This window comes from Bison bison, unplaced genomic scaffold, assembly GCF_000754665.1.
Source record: "Bison bison bison isolate TAMUID 2011002044 unplaced genomic scaffold, Bison_UMD1.0 scf7180017864042, whole genome shotgun sequence".
Taxonomy (NCBI): Eukaryota; Metazoa; Chordata; class Mammalia; order Artiodactyla; family Bovidae; genus Bison; species Bison bison.
In genome coordinates this window covers 817,977-836,594 of record NW_011494614.1, presented here as the reverse complement: position 1 = coordinate 836,594, position 18,618 = coordinate 817,977, and the positions used below count along the sequence as shown (strand labels likewise).

The following is an 18,618-nucleotide window of genomic DNA, read 5'->3' as shown; positions in this document are numbered from 1 at the left end:
AAAAAAAAAAAAAAAAAAAGAAAAGCAAATTCTCTGACTTCACCCTAGATCTCCTGAATCAGACACTCTGGAGTAGAGCCCAGCAATCTGTGTTTTAGCAAGCCCTCCAGGTGACTCACAGCTTCCCAGGTGGCACAGTGGTAAAGAATCTGCCCACCACTGCAGGAGACTCAAAAGACTGGGTTTGATCCCTGAGTCGGGAAGATCCCCTGGATGTAGAGATGGCAACCTGCGCCAGTATTCTTGCCATGGACAGAGGAGCCTGGTGGGCCACAGTCCATGGAGTCCCAAAGAGTTGGACGCGACTAAGCATGCACACCAGGTGACTCTGCTGAAAGCTCAGGTTTGAGAACCAGGGCTATAGGGAGTTGATTATGCAGACATTGGAGGACTGAAAAAAAGGAGACCCAGAGGTAAGTCAGAGATGGCAATGTCAGATAGCAGTGGCCATCCCTACGGCTTAGAGAACCCAGGGAAGAGTTTAGGGTTACCAGAACCTTGAGGCTGGAGGAGAGGCACAAGGGCACTGGGTCTCAGCCCTCTGAGGAGGTGGCACTGTCCCTTGAGGAGATGTCACTCTCACGCGACACCAGGGGGCAGCTCTGGGAGTGTGGCAGGAGCTTGGGAACTCCCCAGTTGCTGCCTGGCACAGCGCTAGCCCACAGCAAGACCAGCCAGACCTCTCTTTCCTGCTTGTTCCTCTCCCTGTGGGCAGAACAGGAGGCAGCCAACAAGGCAGAACCCGAGTGTGGGGAGTCTAGACCCAGCATCACAGGGTAGAGGAAAGAAGAGTTGGTCTGATGCCGAGACACAGCAGCTTATTAAGTGGCACAGCTATCTCACACTCCGGCTTCTGAATGAAAACTGAGAACAGCCCATTTGGAAGACAAATTATTTGACAGTTCTAATGGACGACCGAACTAACGGTATTTGAAAAGCAGGATGACTCAGAAGGATGCAGAATTTAATCCAAGTCCCAGTTCTTATCTCGGCTTTTGGCCAAGTCCAATCCAAAGAAAGCCTGAGCACAGAAATATATGCGGGAACACAGGCCCTGTGCTTATACTGTATCGGATTTATCCTTGAACTTATTGCAAAAGCAGGTGCTCAATGAAGTTTTGTGGATGAGAGAAGGAAGAGGGGGAGAAAGGAATGAACCAGCTACAGACCGGCCTCTGGCAGAGGATAAACGCCCTGTGTTGCCAGATTATCTGTTTTCTTAAAGTCCCAAATTCTTATTTTTCAATGGGATTTATTTATTTATTTACATTTTGGCCCAACCATTAGCATGTGGGATCTTAGTTCCCAGAAGAGGGATCAAAGCCATGCCCCTTGCATTGGAAATGCAGTCTTATTAATCATTGGACTACCAGGGAAGTCCCCAATTTCTTATTTTGAAATGCCAAAATTTTCAACAATTTTTAAAAAACTGTGCATGACAACAAAACATGTGTGACGTCAGATGCACTGACACTTTGTGACCTCTAGAGGTAACAGGCCATTCTTGAATCACAGACTAACTACTCCATTCTGTTTGGTCTACCTATAGTACCCGGAAGTCCCTGGAGGTTTGGAAAAGTTTCTCTAAAGCTATAACAGTCACAGCGACTCCCAGGTTTAACCCCTACTTGTGGAAAGATGGGGATTTCACAGCCCTTAATCACAGACACTCAGAATGTGAGCCACTGGAACATACACTCAGAGGCTGGAGCTTGTACTGGGGGAGGAGTCCCTTAGTGCCCTAGGGTGCAGGGGTTGGGGTGGGGCGGTGGGGGTCACACATCACTAGAGACTCCTCCCCCGGGGCAGCTCCCTTCTGCTGAGTGGCCTCCCCTGTTTCTCTGCCCAGGTGGCCTCCCTCACAGCCAGCAGAGAAAAACTCCTTCCTCCCTTTTTTTCTTCTCCTCTAGCTCACCCTGGCTTCCCCAGGATCCCCCCTTCCCTGTGCTATGTCATGCCAGGGCTATTTCTTCAGCTGTCCACCTCCCTGCTGGGTGGGAACCCCAGACTTGGCATCCTGAGGTGTGAAGACAGGAGAAGGGGAGGGAAAAGAGCTCTTTCTGCTTGTCTGTCTGGGACCTTGCACGCTGCCTGGAGTAACAATGCTGTGAGCATCTCCTAGTGTGTCCTGATGTGCTGCATGCCAGACCCTCTGGGGAGAGAAGGAAAGGGAGCCAAGCTCTGGATGAGGCCAACAATGGTGCAGTCACCACAGCTTGCTTGTCTTTAGGGTCCAGAATCCTGGTGCCATCCTGGACCAGAAGTGCCTCCCACTTCTCATGGCCTCCAGTCCAGCTCACGATCCTCAGTCTCCTATTATCATTCTCTCATGAAACCACCCAAGTCAGTTAATTTGTTTTTTCTCATCTTGTCAATTATAGCCTAGATCTGAGATATAACACTAGATTTCTTAGTGGTCTCCCACGGTGCATTTTGGGGCTTCCCAGGAAGGGCCAGTGGTAAAGAACCAACCTGCCAATGCAGGAGATGGAAGAGACACAGGTTAGATCCCTGGGTTGGGAAGATTCCCTGGAGGAGGGCATGGCAACCCACTCCAGTATGTTTGCCTGGAGACTCTTATGGACAGAAGAGCTTGGCAGGCTACAGGCCATAGGGTCACAAAGGGCTGGACATGACTGAAGCAATTTAACACACATGCACAGTGCATTTTGGACAGTGATTCTCTTCCGGGACAGTGTATTAGAATCACCAGAAGAAAGTTCTAAATATACTGGGACTTCCCTGGTGGTCCAGTGGTTAAGACTCCACCTTCCAGTAACGGGGATGCAGGTTCAATCACTGGTTGGCGACTAAGAACGCACATGCCTCAGGGCTAACAAGAGAAGCCCATATCCTGCAACTACGGAACCTGTGCACCCATGCTCTGCAACAAGAGGAGCCCACGCATGGCAATGAGAAGCCCTTTCACCACAACTAGAGAAAGTCTGCATGCCACAATGAAGACTCAGAGCAGCCAAAAAAAAAGTTCTAAATATACGGATGCTGGATCCAACACCACAATAATTAAATTGGAATCTCTGGGGATGGAGGCTGGGCACTGGTCTTTTTAAAGGTTCCTAAAGCAGAAACATTACTTTACAATAAAGGTCCATCTAGCCAAAGCTATGGTTTTTCCGGTAGTCATGTATGGATGTGAGAATTGGACTATAAAGAAAGCTGAGCACTGAAGAATTGACGGTTTTGAACTGTGGTGTTGGCGAAGACCCTTGAAAGTCCCCTGGCCTGCAAGGAGATTAAACCAGTCAATCGTAGAAGAAATCAGTCCTGAATACTGTGATGCTGAAGCTGAAACATCAATACTTTGGCCACCTGATGCAAAGAACTGATTCATTGGAAAAGACCCTGATGCTGGGAAAGATTGAGGGCAGGAGGAGAAGGGGATGACAGAAGATGAGATGGTTGGATGGCATTACTGACTCGATGGACATGAGCTTGAGTGGACAGGGAAGCCTGGTGTACTGCAGTCCATGGGGTTGCAAAGAGTTGGACATGACTGAACGACTGAATTGAACTGAACAGGGGATTCTAATGTGTGACCAGTGTAAGAACCACTGATACAGGTGCCTATGTTTCATTTATGGGGTTGCAAAGAGTTGGACATGACTGAACGACTGAACTGAACTGAACAGGGGATTCTAATGTGTGACCAGTGTAAGAACCACTGATACAGGTGCCTATGTTTCATTTATTCAACAAACCCTGACGTAGCCGCCATGAACCAGCCATTATGAGTGGGTGCTGGTGTTACCACAATTCACAGGCATACTGTCCTGCCCTCGTGGAGCCAACCATCTAGTGGGAGGTTCAACAGAAGTGTACACAGGGAATTAAAGGTCACAATAATCACAAAAACGGTGATAAACAGACTGCCATGATGGAGAATGAAGGGGAGGGGAGATCAAGTCTTAATACGGTGGTTGGTGAAGGCTTCTCCAGGTAGCTGAGTTCTAAAGATACAAAGCTGAGAACCCTCAGAGAATTTCCCAAGGAGAGGAGAAAACACACAAGAGGAGATGCTAGGGAAAGAGGCCAACTTGCTGTAGGCACTGAAAGAAAGCCCATGCGACTAGAGGGTAGGCAGTGAGGGGAAAATGGCCAAAAAAAAAGAAAGAAATTAGAGAGATCAGCTAACATCAGTTAATGTCAGACCTCAAACCCACTGTAAGTCTTTTAGAATTGATTCTAATTGCACAGAGAAGCTTTTTTGAAAGGCCTTAAGAAGCTGTCTGATAGCTGATTTACCTTTTAAGAAATGTCTGGTGAAAGAGTAGGCTATTGCATCGGAGATAGAGAGAGATGAATGGATTCTAAAAACATTTTGAAAGTAGATCCAAAATGTTTTGCAGGCAGCTTAAGCAATTAGTAGACAGTGGTGGCATTAACCAAGATGAATAAGTTGGGGGTGGAATAGGCTTAGAGTTCAGGGCAAAAAAGTGGTGGAGAGAGGAGCTTAGCATTAGAAATCAAGAATTCTATTTAGGGCCCGTCAAGTTTGAGATCCTATGAGATGTTCAAGAGGACATGTCGATTCATTTTGATATTTGGCAAAACTAATACAATTATGTAAAGTTTAAAAATAAAATTAAAAAAATAAACAAAAAAAAAAAAAAAAAAAAAGAGGACATGTCGAGTAGACAGTCAGGTATATGAGTCTGGAACTCAGAGAAGAGGTCTAGACAAAAAACATAAATTTAGGAGTTGTCAGGATATACATATTATTCAAAGCAATGAAAATGGATGAGATCATCTAGAAAGAGAATGTAGATACAGAAAAATTGGCCTAGGGCCAATCCCATCAGTTGGTTCTGGGGTTGAGAAGGAGGAGGAGCTAGGAAAGGATACTGACCAGGCCTCTCTGGAGATGAAGAAGGAAAATCAGGAGATGTGGTATCCTGGAGGCTACAAGATGGGAAAGTTTCAAGAGTACAGGTCAACAACAGAAAACCAACTCATAGTTACCAAAGGGGGAAAGTGTAGGGGGAGGGATAAATTAGGAGTGGCGATTAATAGATACTAACTATATATAAAATAAATAAACTATATTTAATAAATATAATACTATCTATCTATATATATATATAACCATATATAAAATAGATAAACAACAAGGTCCTGCTGTATAGTACATGGAACTATAGTCAAAATCCTGTAATAAATCATAATGGAGAAGAATATGAAAAAGACTATATACAAATATATATACGTAACTGAATTACTTTGCTGTACACTAGGAGCTAGCACTGGCTCAGACAGTAAAGAATCGGCCTGCAGTGTGGGAGACCTGGGTTTGACCCTTGGGTTGGGAAGATTCCCTGGAGGAGAACGTGGCAACCCACTCCGGTATTCTTGCCTGGAGAATCCCCATGGACAAAGGAGCCTGGCGGGCTACAGTCCATGGGTCACAAAGAGTTGGACACAACTGAGCGACTAAGCACAGACAGGAACTAACACAACATTGTAAATCAACTATACTTTAATTAAAAGTAAAAAAAAAAAAAAAAAAAAAACCAGTACAGGTCACCAGTGAGCTTTGTGAAAAGGAGGCCACCCACAAGAGTCAATGAGAGGGAGGCGAGTGTGGCCAGGGAAGGCAGAATGGGGAAAACAAGGTGAAAAAAACCTTCCTTCAAGGTTCATAATATAGTAGGAGAGAGATAAATGTACTCAAATAAAGGAGGTAGAGAAATAGAGGGAACCCAAACAGAAGGAGTGGATCATGGAAGCAACTAGACCCGTAGCTTCACACCAGAGAATTGACTATATAAGTGTATGCCTTTTCTACATTCCATTCAAGAAATTTCCCAATTGATGATAGAGAGTCTAACTCCCATGTGCATGAAAGAAAGCAGGTTACATGGAAGACTTGCCAAGGACCCATGGTAGAATATTCTAGGCAGTTCAGTGAATATTCTCTGAGGATGCTATAAAATGCATTGATTCATGCCTTTTAGAGGTGATGAAAACCATCAAAATGTGGACTTACTGCAAATTGTACTTATTGTATCTTCTCTTATATGCAGCATCATGTTTGAGTTACACCAATCAAGGTAAACAATGAAAATACCGCTTTTCTTTAAAAAGGGGACACTCCTAATATGGGAGTAATTAATTAGGATAATTGTAACCATGGCATGGGACATTAATAAGCACAGTCAATATAAAATATGAAGACAGGAAAATAAAGAACAGTACAGAAATAGAAAGATGCTTATGTCATAGATCAGTTTCAGGATTAATAATATCCTGGCCTCTCTAACAAGTCTGTGTATGCATATGTGTGTGTGTTTGTGTGTGTGTGTGCGCCAGCTAAGTCGCTCAGTTGTATCTGACTCTTTGTGACCCTGTGGACTGTAGCCTGTCAGGCTCCTCTGTTCATGGAATTTTCCAGGCAAGAATACTGGAGTGGGTTGCCATTTACCACTCTGAGGGATCTTCCTGACTCAGGGATTGAACCCAAATCTCCTTCAACTCCTGCATTAGCAGGCAGATTATTTACCACTAGTGCCACATGGGAAGCCCTGTAATAAGTCTAGGGCATATTATTCTGCAACTGTTAGTTGAAAAACCAACTGCAACTTATTTCCACATCAATCCTTATGGAGGAGCTGTTGTTCAGGGTCTGAGGAAGAAATCAAGGATGTCCAGGCATCAAAGCTACAGAGCCTGAGGAGGATAGGATTGGTTGTAAGAAAAGTCAGCAACAAAAATACTCCACTAGTTTCTCAGCATATACTTTGGAAGGAGACCACAGGAGGGAAAGAAGTAATATTAGCCAGCCTGTCATGGCAATGGGCAAGGAGTTTTGTCTAGATGTGCAGGGTACCATCTGAAGGGCCAGAATCATAGTGAGGGGACTGCATTCTAGGTCATTCATGGTAAGGATGCAGTAGAAGGGCTGTTTAGATTACTTAGCTCAGGGCCTGGCTGTGTGTTATCTCCTGCAAGGAGACCCTCAATCTTGTCCTAACACAATTGCAAAAAGACTCCTGTCTGTTCAGAATGGTTACTTACGTCTTCCCTCTGTTTCATTTATTTTTAAGTTTTTTATTTTGGCTGCACTGGGATCTTCATTGCAGTGTGGGCTCTTCATTGCAGTTCAGAGGTTGTTGTGGCATATGGACTTAGTTGTCCCACAGCATGTGAGATCTTAGTTCCCCAACTAGGGATCGAGCCCGTGTCCACTGCATTGGAAGGCAGATTCTTAACCACTGGACCACCAGGAAAGTCCCACCCTCTCTTTAATTTAGAGTCAAAACCTAAGTCCTTTCTACAACTTTCAAAGCAGTACTTGCTCTGCCCACGACAAAAACCGCACACGTGCCTCATGTCTTACTCCTCTCTGCCTGGTTCTCTTCTAAAACCACCTGGTTCCTTTGCATTCACTGTTCCTTCTGTTTGAAATGCTCCTCCCCTCAAATACCTGTCATCTAACTCCCTGACATCATCAAGAGGCACTGAAATGTCATCTTCTCTCTGGGACCTCCCCTGGCCATCTCTCTTCCCTGCTTTATTTTATTCTCTTTAGTACACATCACACTCTGATAAACTATAGAATGGACTTACTTATTTTGTTATTGCCTCTCTCTCCATTCTCACCATCACTAAGATACATATCCCATCAAGATAGGAATTTTCATCTGCTTTTGCGGGAGTCGGGATACTATGATATAGAAGATAGCATCTTATTTATTTTTGGCCATGCCATGTGGCATGTGGGATCTTCGTTCTGTGACCAAGGATCAAACCCATGTCCCCTGCATTGGAAATGCAGAGTCTTAACCACTGGACCACCAGGGAAGTTGCTCATCTGCTTTTTCAGTGCTGTATCCCCAGTACCTAGAATAGTTCAGTAAACATCCAGTATTCGTTGAATAAATGAATAAAACAGAAGAAGCTCTAAACATTTTCTAGTAGCAAATGACCATCTCCTTTTCTGAAAATTGATTTAGATTAGACAAACATGGTGTTTTAAGACCATTTCTTCTTTGCATGAATCATTCTCACTCACATGACATTTATAAAACTTAAGTTAGATATGGGCTCTGCAACTCTCTATGACAGAAGACATACATTACAGAAGAAGGGGGAAAGCTGAACCTAACTGGTATTATGAGTGCTGAAGAACTGATGCTTTTGAACTGTGGAGCTGGGGAAGACTCTTGAGACTCTCTTGGACTGCAAGGAGATCAAACCAGTCAATCCTAAAGGAAATCAACTCTGAATATTCATTGGAAGGACTGATTCTGAGGCTGAGGCCCCAATACTTTGGCCACCTATTGTGAAGAGCCATTGGAAAAGACCCTGATGCTGGGAAAGATTGAAGGCAGGAGAAGGGGGTGACAGAGGATGATATAGTTGCATGGCATCACCGACTCAATGGATGTGAGTTTGAGCAAACTTGGGGAGATAGTGAAGGACAGAGAAGCCTAGTGGGCTTCAGTCCACTGGGTCACAAAGAGTTGGACAAGACTGAGCAACAGAACAGCAACTGGTATTATAACTTCATCCACACCTGCTATTTAGAAACACGTGACCAAATGGCTCTCATGATAACCTCAATCTATTCTTAGGGATTAGCTTGCCTTACTAGTCTAGATGGTAGCCACTGGTGTCTAAAGTAGTCTGGAACTGGAGCAGTTTCCTTTTGGGGAAGAAATCATGGCCAGAGATCTCACCAATAAAACTGATTTTCTAATGAAATTACATAATTTCACAGAAAATTAGCACTTACACCTGAAAAGTTGTGGTTTTCCTACCACCGTGTATCATCTCTGAAGTCTCCTTAAAGAAGGAAATTTTCAATTTATCATGCTGTGGAGGAAAGGGAATGCCTCTAAGAGTTGCCATCGCAGGTACAGAAAACTTTTCTCCCTTCCCTTCCAGGTTCTTTGCCTGGTCTCATAATTAAATTGATAAAGGCAGATTAACAAGAGAAGACCAAATTTAATTTTGTACTAGAGCTCATAAAATATGAGACTCGAAGAACTGACCCAAGCAGGCAGCTTTTACATCTTTCAGACAAAGAAACAATAATTTGTGAAAAATTAGTAAGACAAAGTGGCTGGGGCTTGGGGTAGTAAATTGGTGAAGAACTTACAAGTTTTGTTTAGACAGGCATCTTGGCCCTGAATTCTCTATCTCTGGTGATAAGGATGTCCTCCACCCTCCAGGTGCAGAGAGGGTGCCCTTCAAGTGGGCAATTTATTTCCTGATTTCAGGGAGACAGAGGAGGGTCAGAGTATCCTTCTTGTACTAGCTGTTTCTTATGTAACTTAAATTCAAAATAATCAATATGTTGAAGTGGGATAATTTAGGGTGGCAAATCCTGACCCCAGTTATCTCTAAAAGAGTTTAAAGATGACGTGTTAGCTCTTTGGAAATCTTGGCCATTGTTTTAAATGAATTGAAATTCTAATTTACTATTTCCCAAATGCAATCTTAGTGATAATAGAATGCTTCAGAGTTGGGGTTTTGTTTTATTTTTTCACCTTTGAGGGAACATTTCCACCAGACTCCATGGATCCTGGCAGGATGTTCCCACCCATGAGACCATAGTCAACCTTAGGGGTCACCAAGGGATGAAGAAGCGGTGTTCTTGTTGGCTGTGACCTTCATTCCCTACATGTAAGGACTGGAGGAGAGAGAGATGTCCAATCCTGCAGCCCCAGACAGCTGCCAGAGGGGAGCCCTGAGTGTGCAGTGTCTAGTACATGACACATGTTTGTTAATTGACTGATGATTCATGGTTTGATGGCCTTATAACTTGGCTATCCTATTCAGTCAGAAATTAACTGAGCAATCAAAGTCATTAAAAGGAGAAGGGGAAAAAGCCACTATGGTACCAGCCAGATGGTGGGGAAATCAAACACGTGAAAGGAAAACAGCTCATCTTTGAGTAAGACACTGGCAGAAAAACCTCAGTCATGTGCCTGGTTATAGTCTAAATCCTAGCTTGAGCAAGGCTTGTTGGGTTTTCCTACATCTGTTGTACTCCAATCTTTCTTCTGAGCTGGAGCAGTGTTGGTCAGATAGACAGACCTGGGGGGTGGGGACTGAAATGGCCCCAGCTGAGTTTGGGCTCTTGGGAGACACACAAGTAACTGGGCAAAGAAAGAAGGAAGCATGCAGGCATGATCCTAACCTCTGAGAGGCTGTGGGCAAGAGCATGAATGCAAGTCCACATACCACATGTCTAAACAGTTCAAAGTTATAAGCTAAACTATTCAATGAAACATATTCTATCCTTCTCCCTTGACAAATAAGGTTCTGGAAGCAAGATTCAAATTAGAGTACTTAAAAAATTAATATTCTCTTATAATTAAAAAAATTTATATTTATTTATTTAATTGGCTGTGCCAGGTCTTAGTTGCAGCATGTGGGATCTAGTTCCCTAACCAGGGATTGAACCCAGGCTCCCTGCATTGGGAGTGTAGAGTCTTAGCCACTGGACCACCAGGGAAGTCCCAAATTTAGAATTCTTGAGCTCTGGAAATTCTGCACCTGAATGTGGCTAAGGGAGGAGTACCATCCCCTCTCTCTTCACTTCTCTTCCCATGCCTGGTTCCATCCACACTGTAAAGGGCCTCAAGCAAGCACATATGAACACTCCACCGCATATCCAACCTCTGACCATGCCTGCCAAAGAGCTGTTCTTTTCCTTGGCCACTCTCAGGCCTCAGAGCTGTACAGCACCTGCCACAAAATCCACCCCTGGGGAGATGGACCCTGGAAAGACACTCATGCCAGCTCAGGAAGAGTGCTCAGGGCTGTGTGCAGAGAAAATTCCTGAGTCCCAAGAGTACAGTCTTCAAGGCAAATAGATGGGGAAACAATGGAAAATGACAGACTTTATTTTCTTGGGCTCCAAAATCACTGCAGATGGTGACTGCAGCCACGAAATTAAAACACGCTTGCTTCTTGGAAGGAAACCTATGACCAACCTAGACAGCATATTAAAAAGCAGAGATATCACTTTGCCAACAAAGATCCATATAAAAGCTATGCTTTTTCCAGCAGTCATGTACGGATGTGAGAGTTGGACCATAAAGAAGGCTGAGCACTGAAGAACTGATGCTTTTGAACTGTGGTGTTGGAGACGATTCTTGAGAGTCCCTTGGACTGCAAGGAGATCAAACCAGTCAATCCTAAAGGAAATTAGCCTTGAATATTCATTGGAAGGACTGATGCTGAAGCTCCAATACTTGGGCCACCTGATGCAAAGAGCCAGCTCATTAGAAAAGACCCTGATGCTGGGAAAGATTGGAGGCAGGAAGAAAAGGGGCTGACAGAGGATGAGATGGTTGGATGGCATCATCAACTCAATGGACATGAGTTTGAGCAAACTCTGGGAGATAGTGAAGGACAGGAAAGCCTGGCATGCTGCAGTCCAAAGAGTCAGACACAACTTAGTGACTGAACAACAGCAAGAGTATAGTCTAGAACGCAGTCAAGGACTGTAGACGGACCCATTCCATTGACATCAAGGATTCCTCACCTTATGAGGGAGAGGTATCAACAGGACAGAGAGCAGGACCCTTTAAATATGGCGCCCATAGCAGGAACCCCTTCGATGGAGTCTAAGGGCCAAACTAGAAACATGCTGAACCCTATTCTTATCATTACTCACACTTATTCTTGTCCCTTACACCCCTCTCTCCATGTCCCCAGCAGCCACGACAAAAAGAGAAACACTTCTTGGGTATCTTTTGTTCCATAAGCCATAAAGAGGTATCAGTGGCCCTATATTTCTTTTAGAGCTGGGGAAAGAGAAGCAAAAATGCCCCAAGTTCACACTGAGCTGTTTCCCTCCATGTGTCTTAGCATCACTCAGGGGTTGGCAGAGACTCAGGCTGGGTTTCCATGCTCTGACTCTGAAATGACCAAGTCTACTTCACGGATAACTCCTAAATCCAGAGCGAAATCATAGACTATCCTCTTAATGACTACATCGTGTTTTGGGAGCTTGCAGGCTTGAAGTATTAGCTCCAGCAAAGGGCTATTGGTTTTAAGATACCCCAGCAACCTTGACTTTAAGAATTTGAAATGTGGTCTCACTATGATGCAGTCTCCTTAACAAAGTAGTACCTTTAAAATATTAAACAACTTGAAAAAGGAAACCGAACTTGAATTTTTCTTTCAAGCACCCAGAATATACAGGGTTTCACTTCTGTCTGAAATTCACCATCTCCTCACACAAAGAAGGTTCTCATGGTAAAAGCAATGGCATTTTCTCCACAATTTTCAAATAAAAGATAAAGAGAAAACAGCATCGCAGCCTCTTTGTTAGTTCGAACAATAAAGGAATAATACGGTTTTGCCAGGGGAGAGCTCTGGTTTTAAGCTCAGAATACAAAAATAGGCTGACAATTTTTACAAAGGAATATTCCGCGAGGCTGGTGGGAAGTGAAGTTTCTAGAAAATTATATCATTTGATTATTTGGGGGTGTATGATTACGAGGAGCAAGCTGGTGGGGCCAGTCCTCAGTGAAATTCTAATAGAAGAAATGGAATTTCACTTTTCCTGTTCACTCCTGACCCTACCCCTCTCTACCAACCCAAACCCAGCCTTTGGAAAAGGAATGGGGCAACATTTGCATGTTAGCACCTCATGTCTGGAATGTTCTCCCCACACAGTCCAGCCTCCCTTTGCTAACTTTTCCTACAGCTACTTCCAAAGAATCTTCTAGGATGCTGCCCGCCCTCTCAGGTATAGCCACCCGCACCTCCCTTTACTATGATGCTCACTGCGATAGGTTTATAACTTTTTTATCTGAGTTCCCTGCCCAATTATACTCTCTGTTAGAGCAGAAGCCACCATATACCTTTTCTTTCATGTTGAAAGCTCCCCACTACTACCGTGCTTGGCCCATCAGTAAGTCTCATTGAATAAAGGATTGAGTGAATTAATGAATGAGAACTTAAGCCACTACGTTGCTGCTCCCAGACATCTGAATTAACTGTCACTGAAGGCAAAAGCACTTACTCCTCTTCAAGGAGTCACAAATCTAATGGGAGAGCGTGTGAAGGAACAAGGCAGGGTAGCCTAACTGATGGAGTTAGGGGTTTTTTGGAGTGTAGTAGAGTGCAGTAAGGGATGATGGTTAAGACTTGCAAGGCAAAAAGAATACATAAACACCAGAGGAATAGTGACCAGTTAGCAAGCATTTCTCTGTGACAATTCTAATATCAAATGTTAATCTTGAATCATCTTTCTTATCCACATTTTGTAGACAAGGAAGGGGAGACTGGGAGGATAAAACTGACTTTGGGACTTCCCTGGTGGTCCAGTGGTTAAGACTCTGAACTGTCACTGCAGGGGGTGCAGGGTTGGTCCCTGATCAGGGAACTGAGATCCCACATGCAGCACAGAGTGACCAAATAAATAACATTTTAAATGGACTACTTTCATATAACAAAAGGGAGATTCAGAGTGTGAAACCAAATTGTTTTAATCAAAGTCAGAAAACCATTTCAGCAAGTCTCCTTTTAACTAGCAACCTGTTATGATGACCTGGGATGCATCTGTAGCTGTGGGAGCCCTCAGAGCCCTGGCTCTCCATGGTGTCCCCGACTCTGCCCCTCCTTGCCACGTGCTTCTGCCCCCCTGTGCCCCCCACCCCTCTGGGGGGCTCCCTTCCTCCATCCTCAGGGGAGAGGGCCTGAGTTTTCAGGCACCACTCAACATGTTGTGCCCCTGTCCTGCAGAGAACTCCAGGCCATAGTCACACCATTTAAAAGTAGATTAGGCTACCAATGAGTAATAAACGAGAGGAAAATAATAATGATGGGTTAAACAAAATAAATACTTATTATTCTCTCATGTAACAACCTAGAAGTTGAAGTCCAGGGCTGGTCTGGTGACTTCTGGTATCTGATATCCAAGATTCCTCCTTTCCTATTTTACCATAACACACGGCTTCCATTTCTAAGGCCACATTGCCCAAAATGGTGCTCCAGCCATTGCATACATATTTCAGCGACAGGAAGGACAACAGGAAAAGAAAGTGGAGGCCCCTAATGCTGCACACTTCAAGGAAACTTTTCTAGGCCCACATACCAACCTCCCTCAACCAATGTAGTCTTTGTTCAAGGCAGCCACATACCTAGGTAAAAATCCTGAGTTCTGTTACAAACAAGGAGAATAGATACTCTCCACCTCAACATGTTAGACATGGCTGCCTTTGCGCAGGGACACCTCTGGGCAGCTGTGGCCAGGTGGGAGCCGGAGGAGGGGAAGGAGAAAGCTTTCAGCCCTTTCACAAGGGGACTAGATGACAACATTTCTCGTGAATGGCCTGTGAAGTACAGAGAAACGTGCTCTCTTGAAGTCACACCATAGCCGGGCTTGCTGTGCAGCCTGATTCCACCACCGCGCTTTTAAGGCGCCCAGCAATTCAGCCTCTCTTCATGCGAAGTGGGACATCTCCTAGTCTTTGTAAGACTGGCTCGATTCTACCCTGCAACAAGTCTTCTCACTCAGAGCCATAACCCAGACACTGCCGCCCGTCGTTGGGGTATCAGGCTCATGATTACGTATTTGAAGTATTTTTGTAGACGAATGCAAATGAGCTGGTGGGAAAGGCTTTCTTTAGCTTGCACGTAAACCCTCTTCCTCGTCCCTTACAATCAGGAAATGTTGTCCCAGCGCGTTGTTTGTTCTTTCTCTTGCAGGCTCCTGTGGCTGTCTTGTCATGATATTGTTTGCCTCTGAAGTGAAACTCCACCACCTCTCAGAAAAAATTGCAAATTACAAGGAAGGGACTTACGCCTACAAAACGCAAAGTGAAAAATATACCGCCTCCTTCTGGGTGGTTTTCATTTGCTTTTTTGTTCATTTTCTGAATGGGCTTCTAATACGACTTGCTGGATTTCAGTTCCCTTTTGCGAAATCTAAAGACACAGAAACAGCTAATGTAGCTGCAGACCTAATGTACTGAAAGGCCAACATGTCTGTCATTCTCACAGAGACGAGACTAGCTCTGGTCACTTGGCTGTGGTTACTTTTGCTCAACCTTTTAGGTGCACAGCTTAAAGCACCAAGCCCTGTGTGATATTATATACAAACTGGGTGCTAAGGACACAGGCCGGAAATGAAAGGGAGCAGAAGAAAGGCTTCAGAAGGTTGTTCAACCTGGTGGGAAATTGCTTCACCTGGCTAGTTGAGACAGTTGACTAGAATGACCAAACCATTACTCCACATCCACACCAGAGCGCAAAATGTCTGCTCTGCCAGGAAGAAATCAAGAGGTCTGAGGAACACATTTTAAAACAAACAAATACTATTTCTGATAATATCCACACATTTGTTGCCACAGATACCAGAAGACAGAACTGGAATCGCTTTCCTAAAATGATACTGCATTAATTGAGCAATGCTAAGTATATCAGGCACTTTTAAAAAACTCATTCAAAGCACTGTCTTATTTCCATGCCTGTTATTCAAAATGTATAAACCTCTAAAAGGGAAAAAGAAGAAAGGCAGTACTTTCAACAGACATAATTGCTGGGACCACTGAGGAATCATGAAAAGTGATTCTGCCCAGTAAATTTGTTGCAAAATGACTCATTGGAGCTGTTGCTTCAAACTTTTTAGTGTCTTCAAGCACTAAGTCCCACTTACGAAAATCGTATTACGTTGTGGAATTAAGACGGTATCACTGTCATCTTGGGTGGTGGTCTGTCACAAAGCATGACCCAAGCTGACTTTTTTCCTCAGTTACCCATGAAGTTGCTGACCAGAGGCCGCAACTGAACCTAGAACTGACCATTCGTCTGTCTTCCAACGGCTGCCCTGGAGAAAGCACTCAGGAAGAGGCGGGGAATGACAGAGAGCAGACCACCAGGCCCTTTGCCACAGCTGCTCAGCACTCAGTCCCCACACAAGAGGTTCTGAAAGGGCTCTTTTTAAAAAAATCCTTTTTTTGGTGGGGAACAATTTACAAGAAACAAATGACTGTGTACCTGACTATATACTTGCTCTGATGGTGATCTGAAGCCCACAGGCTAACATGAGAACACTCACTTCGTTTCCAGATGTTAGTCTGTCTACCTTCATTCAGGAAAGAACCTGGAGAATTTCCAGAAGACCATGAGTCCATCTAGTGAGAAAGAGGCTGCTTATTTCAGTAATGGGCTGGGGGTACCCAGTTCTGGAAGTCTTCATGAAACACTTACATACGGAAGCATTTCGTGGTCCCGTCTGCTCCTTCAGAGCAGCTGCTCTAGGAGTGGACAGGACAGCGCAAGGAACTCCACAGACCAGGGCAACTGGCCTGAGATCCCGAGAGGCCCCACAGTCCCTTCTGACTCCTTTCTCTGTCCTCCCTTCTAACACCAAACTTTCTTCTTTAGAAAACACCTCCCTGATTGTTCTTTGTTCCATAAACAGAGAAAACTCAGAGCTGCAGCTGAAAATCCAGTGACAGCCTAACAGGCGAATGAATGATCTTCCCTGACGAGAACGATCACTCCCTGAGGAGTGGAGGCAGGGCTGCCGGTCCCTGCAAAGTGGGTCGCACCCAAAAATACAAGATACCACCCAGGCCCTCAGAGGACAGCACTTAAGTTGGCTCCCTCTCTTCTCTCAGAAGAAACCTCTGTGCCATGTGGCCTGCGAGTAAAGCTTTCCAAGGAGGACGTGGCCGGGTCGATCTCTGAGAGTCCCTCTGGGAGGATCACAGCCCAGGGATGACAATCATCACTCTGTCTGACCTCCCCCCCCAGGTGGCAGCCTCGGTCTCACCTTCTCACGGGGACACAGGGCCCCCTGCTGGCTCTGGGGCAGCAAACAGGAGCACAGCAGGGCGCTCCTTTCCCGGTGTCCACACACACCATCAGCATCCGTGCTTATTACGCTGTGGGAAAGAACAGCAAGGAACGGAAAGCCAGGTGCTCCGGGGCAGAGCTGGCTGTGCATGTACACAATAAGCTCCCTGAATCCCGTGGAGGCTGCAGAACCGAACACATGCATATGGGGCGGGAGAGGAGGCGGCGGAGGAGGGCGCCTTCCCTCCGTGCACGCTGTGCCGATTACAAAGGTCTTTTGCTCTGGAGGTCCCCTTGGCTCCTTCAGAGCAGCTGCTCTCACATCCCTTTACATGCTCTCAAGGCCGGTGCAAAATGGAGACAGTGCCTGCACACAAGGAAGGGCAGTGTCTGACGCGCATCCTTGCCCACCAGAAGCTGCAGACTCACACTGGCTGCCAAGGGGCTCCCTTGGCCCTGCTTGTTTGTTGCCCCCTTTCCCCCGCTGGCCCTCTGTAGTGGATAATGTTTTGCATTCCCCATCAGGTTCCTCTCAGGCACACAGCTAAGCCACAGTTCCCAGCTCCTTTGCAGCTGGGGCCATGGGAGTGAGTCTGTGTCGATGGGATGTAGGCTGGTGACCTGAGCTACTCTCGGGCTTGGCCCTGAAGACTCTCACTTGAGATCCTCCACCTCTGTCCGCCCCTGGCAGTACAGCCTGGGAAGTCATGGGATCCAGGAGGTGAGGTAACGAAACAGAGGCGGGCCTTGTGACCTGCCTGAGAGTGTGACAAGAGTGGTAAATAAACTTTCTGTAAAGCCGCTGAGTTGGGGTGGTTATTTTTTAGTACCCAAGCCTCGCCAACAAAGCCTTGCTCTCCAGGAAAGCTCTGCTTCACGCCAAGGAGACACTCTCTAAGCCCCTTGAGATACAGCCTCAGGCCAGGGGCACCCTCAACCACAACCACTGACTGACTGTCTGTACCATTGCCTTCCTTGAAGCCCCGGCCCTCTAGCCACATTACTTATCCCCTTATCCCCAAAATGAAGACCAGAGAATGAATTTTCTGCATAAATATCTCAAGAGTAAATGATTACTATAACTTATGCTGGTATCCTTCAGCATGCTTTCCAAATGCTGGTTAGTAAATCCCTTTTCATTCATTCAAATCTTTCGTCTACAGTGGATCTAGCTGTGTGTAAAGCATTGAAGATGGGGGAGGAAATGTACAGTCAGGAAAATGTTTTTTCATTTTTTAATAAACATTTTTTCTTGATCTTTGGTTGAGAGCCAAGAAAAATATCTTTCAATTGCCTTGAAAAGAAGTGAAAGTATTAGTCGCTCAGTTGTGTCTTAACTCTTTGCAACCCCATGGACTGTAGCCCGCCAGGCTCCTCTGTCCATGGAATTTTCCAGGCAAGAATACTGGAGAGTGTTGCCATTTCCTTCTCCAGGGGATCTTACCAACCCAGGGATCAAACCCAGATTTCCTACATTACAGGCAGATTCCTTACCATATGACCTTACCCTCACTTCCCCCTTCTGAGGGGTCATGGCATTGAGAGGAGGAATTTTCCACAGTTCTGGGTCAGACAAGTCCTAAGCCAAGTCTTGGGGCCTTGAGTGGTGTCCTTCCTGCAAGGCCGCTGACAGGACAGTCATTCTCTGCTGTCAACTAGGGCTTCACCTGGACTGCAGTGAGGATGACACCTGGGCACTGCCTCAGTTTCCCCAATGTTCTCTGGTGCTGGAAAAAGATGACCCTCACTCCAGCAGAGATTTTAGGTATAATCTAGTGTACTTCCTCTCCTTTTCCTGCCCCTCCTGGCCCTAGGGATTTTCTAGCTAGTTTG

At 45.3% G+C, this 18,618-nt stretch overlaps 1 protein-coding gene across 2 annotated transcripts in view; it reads left to right on the top strand.

The window, feature by feature from the left end:
* Nucleotides 1-14,957, top strand: part of CLRN1 (clarin 1) — a 47,775-nt gene extending 32,818 nt beyond the window's left edge. The window contains exons 3-5 of one of the 2 annotated variants that reach the window (XM_010835361.1): nucleotides 637-664; nucleotides 3,118-3,128; nucleotides 14,692-14,957. In XM_010835361.1, the coding sequence (XP_010833663.1) occupies nucleotides 637-664; nucleotides 3,118-3,128; nucleotides 14,692-14,957 (305 nt within the window). The remainder of the gene's footprint in view (nucleotides 1-636; nucleotides 665-3,117; nucleotides 3,129-14,691) is intronic. The other variant, XM_010835362.1, reaches the window with a different exon arrangement.
* Nucleotides 14,958-18,618: the final 3,661 nt, after the last annotated feature.